The 6015-nt window shown below is 43.7% G+C and overlaps 1 protein-coding gene across 1 annotated transcript in view; it reads right to left on the bottom strand.

Moving 5' to 3' along the window:
* Positions 1-2261, bottom strand: part of LOC126470735 (uncharacterized) — an 803331-nt gene extending 801070 nt beyond the window's left edge. The window contains exons 1-2 of the mRNA XM_050098738.1: positions 2249-2261; positions 1801-1983 (exon numbers count right to left, since the gene is read on the bottom strand). Coding sequence (XP_049954695.1) covers positions 1801-1983; positions 2249-2261 — 196 coding nt within the window. The remainder of the gene's footprint in view (positions 1-1800; positions 1984-2248) is intronic.
* Positions 2262-6015: the final 3754 nt, after the last annotated feature.

Raw genomic sequence — 6015 nt, forward strand, 5'->3', positions numbered from 1 at the left:
TTATAGTATTATAGAGCCTGACGTACATTTTTGCAGTGATAGTCTTGAAAAACGACTTGACAGTACGCTAGTACTTTTGCAAGAGTCCGAAGAACACCGAATTTGTCACACATTAGCGATTATATCCCTGCTAATTCGTTCTTTTTTCTGCTATTTCTGTGTATTTATTTTATCGTTTTTGCGACCTAAAGCACAATTTTTCTTACTGGTGACACTCTGAAGTAATTATTTAACGCATTTTACGTACTTGCTCCCAGTTTATTAAATAAATAGTAGACTGCGTAATCTATATACATAATCGACAAGTCACTGATAAATGCATGGAGGATAGTATTTGCTGAAACAACTAACCATTCCCTTTCCTGTTCCACTAACTAATTTACGAGAGGAAGTGATTGTTTGTAAGCTTTTGTACGAGCCGTAATATCTATTATATAGTCATAAAATCGTAGATAAATAGGTCTACAGAATCAAGCCTTAATTATAATGCGTCTCGAAATTTTTAAACATATGCAGTGTCTCTTAATAATATGATAACTATTATTAGAGCTACGTGGTATGTACTCATGAAAAGTTACTATCCCTCCTTTCAAATGGTTCAAATGGCTCTGAGCACTATGGGACTTAACATCTATGGTCATCAGTCCCCTATAACTTAGAACTACTTAAACCTAACTAACCTAAGGACATCACACAACACCCAGTGATAACATATCCCTCCTTTCACATATTTTTCTTTGTATCCGTAGCAACAACAGTAATTCACCATCGGTATTACACTATCACCAAACGGTGAAACACAACAAAAACTCTCGATACTATAAACTTCAAACGCTGCAGAAAGCACACACGCACAGCGAAGTCCCGAAAACACGTGACAATCCTGGTTTAATGTTGACAACATGCGCAGAACGCATTGCTCACTCCAGAGATATTTACTCTATGGGTGCCCTCTCAGTCACAAAGAACTGACATAAGGGCAACTGACCCTTAACATAGACAAATGTAATGTATTGCGAATACATAGAAAGAAGGATCCTTTATTGTATGATTATATGATAGCGGAACAAACACTGGTAGCGGTTACTTCTGTAAAATATCTGGGAGTATGCGTGCGGAACGATTTGAAGTGGAATGATCATATAAAATTAATTGTTGGTAAGGCGGGTACCAGGTTGAGATTCATTGGGAGAGTCCTTAGAAAATGTAGTCCATCAACAAAGGAGGAGGCTTACAAAACACTCGTTCGACCTATAATTGAGTATTGCTCATCAGTGTGGGATCCGTACCAGATCGGGTTGACGGAGGAGATAGAGAAGATCCAAAGAAGAGCGGCGCGTTTCGTCACAGGGTTATTTGGTAACCGTGATAGCGTTACGGAGATGTTTAACAAACTCAAGTGGCAGACTCTGCAAGAGAGGCGCTCTGCATCGCGGTGTAGCTTGCTCGCCAGGTTTCGAGAGGGTGCGTTTCTGGATGAGGTATCGAATATATTGCTTCCCCCTACTTATACCTCCCGAGGAGATCACGAATGTAAAATTAGAGAGATTAGAGCGCGCACGGAGACTTTCAGACAGTCGTTCTTCCCGCGAACCATACGCGACTGGAACAGGAAAGGGAGGTAATGACAGTGGCACGTAAAGTGCCCTCCGCCACACACCGTTGGGTGGCTTGCGGAGTATAAATGTAGATGTAGATGTAGATGTAGTTATCCTCCCTGCTCACCCTGGCCTTCCTGATGGATACGGTGTCGGGAAGTACAGACAAGGAAAACTCTGTAGAATGGATGATGGTACTTACTGCAGACTGGCATGTGGTCGGACCAAAACCCCTCGGTCAGGCAGACGCGCTCCTTCTTTCCGAACAGCGAGAATCCGGGCCAGCAGAAGTATTCCACAGTGTCGCCCGGCCGCGCAACCTTCAAGTCTAAGTAGAAGCCGCCATCCACTGGTCTCCCGGGGAAGCCACACACGTGACCCAGACCTGCAAACACACACAAATCACTACAGCTGCGAGAGACAGACACGATAGCATTTACTGGGGACTGGCAAGCCAGGGCAGCAGAAGTAATTAATGAGCCATATCACTGAGGTTCAGCATCGACATCCTATAGCGCCGTCGGAGGCTGCCGATTTAGCCGCAGGTGACCCACATCTGCAGACACAAATATTGCTGCAGCTGCTGCACAGAAAGCTCACAGCTGGGCAGGAGCGGTGAGGACGCTGTCATTGGGAACCTGTAGAAGTACGAGTATAAGCCATGTCGTTGTGCTCCCCCGCCGACGCTCTACTGCTGCATCAGGGGCCAACTAGGGCAACGATCCTCACTCACACCCACGGCAGCTGTCACACAGAACGAGCCCATCAGAGAGAAGCTTCTACTGAGCCGTATCGCTGCGCTGCACACCAACACTTCAGTCCTCGATCGGCAACCGCCCCGGACAGGCTCCAGTCAACACCGACTCAAAGGAAGGCCTCGGCGCTTGTTGGTGACGTCACGTCAGCTAGGCACGGCGAACGCCAGGTCTGCTGCAGGCAGAAACGCCTGGGAGTGCTTATCACTATAAAACTCTTATTTGTGGACAAAATGTTTGGTGTTGTTCTGGATTCTGCAGTTTAATTTAGATGAAAGATTTTCTTACTATCGTAAAGCTACAAATGAACATCATAGTTCTGTATCACTGAATCCTGTCGAAACAAACGTAGATCAATATGAGAAGATGCTTTGCCCCATTGCAAGCTTCGGAAATTTTACATTCAAGTAACTGTATTTACTTGATCCATTTAGTTATCGAAACTTACCCCAACACCCTTGCAATTAACTCGTTTCTTTTATTTATGTATTTATTTATTTTCGTTTGACATCGGCACTGGAAATGTGAACTAATTTACATGTGTAAATGTTCAACTGTTGCTAGTCATTAGATTACAGTCGTTTTCAACGAAAGGAATTCTAAACAGGAAACAAAATAGTTTCATACATCGAAAATACTGCTGAGCCGAAACTTTTTTAAACATGCACGTTCCCGCGTTCGATTCCCGGCGGGGTCGGGGATTTTCTCTGCCTCGTGATGACTGGGTGTTGTGTGATGTCCTTAGGTTATTTAGGTTTAAGTAGTTCTAAGTTCTAGGGGACTGATGACCATAGATGTTAAGTCCCGTAGTGCTCAGAGCCATTTGAACCATTTAAACATGCACATTAGAAAAGATAAATATTCCCCTCTTGCAACTGAAAGGAGAAACTTTATAAGATAAAAAATTTTTATTTGATAAAACAAGTATCTCTCTTTTGCTTCTTCTTCTGTCCCCCATCCCCTCCCCCAACGTGTACAATCGCAAGATATTTCATTAACATTCAGTGCTCCTCACCCCATAGTCAACCAAGATACCTAAAGAAGAGCACCAATATGTTCACAGTTTCTTGTAAAAGCAACCCAGTACAAACGTAACTTCCTCAGATTTACAAATAAGGTAAAGAATTACGGATTCTGTTGCTGCTGGACCATGAAGTTGTTTTTGTATGCCAATCCTTAAAACACGTGGAAATTTAAGTTCAGTAGTACACTATTTGTTAAGAAGTGTAATGAATTGCACAATTAATTGATTGCAGAAATCTCTGAGAACAATGTGTGTTGGTCAACTACCGCCAATAGTTTCACATTTTCCAGTGTCAGAGAGGGAGACACCACCATTATGAGTATGCCTGCAACAGACCTGGCGTTCGCCGTGCCTATCTGACGTGACGTCACGCACAAGCGCCGAGGCCTTCCTTCGAGTCGGTGTTGCTCCACTCCACGGACAGGCCACGTGCCAGATTTGAGGACAGTGTGAGCAACGATTGTATTCTTTTGTTGTTCAGGGTACGTAGTCAGTAAAGAGCGCGTCGCTCAGCGAAGTACTGAACGGTGAAAGAGTGCTGTCTAACAAAATGGTAGACTCGTGCCGTAATAGCAAAACAAAATTCTTAATTGACATTCTTGTCAGATGCCGTATGGAAAATTCTACACACTGCATGAAGAATAGGATACATGATGAATAAATATTTCAAAACGTCAACATTTATTTGTTAGAGAAAATATAAACACAAATGGTCAAAAATATTTAGAAGGCAGTACATATCGTCTTTTTGCTTTCTCCTTTGTGCCTAGTTTTCTATTTGTTTGCCAAATAAAGACAAAATCAGCAATTTTTCTCTCTTGACAGAGCTGATTGGTAAGATCAGACTAATTTCCGATATTGACACGACCTTCTAATTATAAGGCTCTGTTATCACCAACAACCAGTAAGGGACCGTGTTACGGCGTGACGTCAAGCGCCGGCACGCTAGCCGGGAACGACAGAGCAGAGAGGGCTGTGACAAGACGTCAGCAAACAGCATGCTGACCGACCCCTCTCCAGGACGACGATGCGACAGCAGTGACCTCTACGCGAAGAAGACATAAGCGTCACGCCCGACTGGTCGCTGGCCAGTCGAAGAGATGCTTCAAAACTAGCGACCTGAATAGAAGGGCCATAGCTCATTATTTCACTTGTATTAGAATTGTTATACTGAAGAAGCTTGTTTGTTTCGGATGTCACCCTTCGTTTGCGACACATCTATGTAATTCTCAAAGTTAAGTATTGTCATTTACTTTTCGTAATAAAACTCATTAATACGATTTGTTTGAATTGGTTGTCTAGCGATCCGAGAAAGCAGGTTTCCACGATACCCCATATTCGACGACTAGGCAAGATTAAAATTTGACGACTAGACAGGATTTAACTGATCGGAAACGCTCTGTTCCAGTGGGTATGTAGACGTGACCCTAGCTTTCCAATAAGGAACACTGTAACCGGCCAGTGCTTGGAGAGACATTCGCTCGTTGTCGAAGCGAAGTAATGTGCCGCTTCGCTGCGCTGCAGTAACTACACCAAGCTACGGGAACGGCACTCATGAAGTGCAACCACAGCCTACCGACACACAGCCCACTTAGCTGGTACACAGATAGCGCCCAGCACACCTGTCCATTGGATGGGACACGCTGTTTTTTAAATTTATGGTAAGGTCTTATGGGACCAAACTGCTGAGGTCATCGGTCCCTAAGCCTACACACTACTTAATTTAATAACTTACGCTGTGGACACCACACACACCCATGCCCGAGGGAGGATTCGAACCTCCGACAGGAGAAGCCGTGAGGGCCGTGACAAGAAGCCCTAGACCACGTGGCTACCCCGCGCGGCTAGACACCGTGTCCTGTAAATATGGTGCTGACTGGCTACAAGTTGATCGCGTCTTAACAAAGACAGCTTGGTCGTTCAGTACGAACCGATAGATGGGTCTGCAGACTTTGCAGTCTGGTGATAACAATGTGACTCTCCATAGCTGTAATGTTCAAAACAGATTTTCTTGCGAACTGCTGAGAGAGTTCCGCGAGTTTTCAAATACGTGCGTCAGAAATGAAATGAATCCACGAAACGTCTCCTAGATACCAGAGCATCGTTTGTCGTAAACGTTTACGGGATGCATTTGATTTATTTGGTACATGAGAAGGACATTGACTGTGAAAGAACTTAATTGTGTCCAATTGTGGATACAAATCAGATCAGTAAAACACTCCGTAACGTTGCCACTAACATGTGATCATTATGGAAATAAAGAGTTTTGGATTAGACAGTGCAGCTTTCGAGAAAACGGAAGATACATTTTGAAAAGGAGATTTGAGACTAATTAAAGTTTTTCAAAGCAGCGTACTCAAAGAACTATTGAAGACGTTGTCTATAAATGGAACTGCTTAAAGAACATTCGTGCCCCCCCCCCCCCCCCCCCAGCCCTTTCTCTTCGACTACTTGTCAAGTGTGTGGAACCCATACCAAATTGGACTGACTTGCAATATTAGCCTAACCTTAGAAATGGCTGATCCATTTTAATGTTGGCTCCGTACCACGGTGCAACTTCGAATTTTTGACGTTAAGAAATCGTGACCAAATGTGGAATAACGAAAAAAAAAAAAGAAACCCATAGTATCAGTGTGGG

Source organism: Schistocerca serialis, chromosome 3 (genome assembly GCF_023864345.2).
Source record: "Schistocerca serialis cubense isolate TAMUIC-IGC-003099 chromosome 3, iqSchSeri2.2, whole genome shotgun sequence".
NCBI lineage: Eukaryota > Metazoa > Arthropoda > Insecta > Orthoptera > Acrididae > Schistocerca > Schistocerca serialis.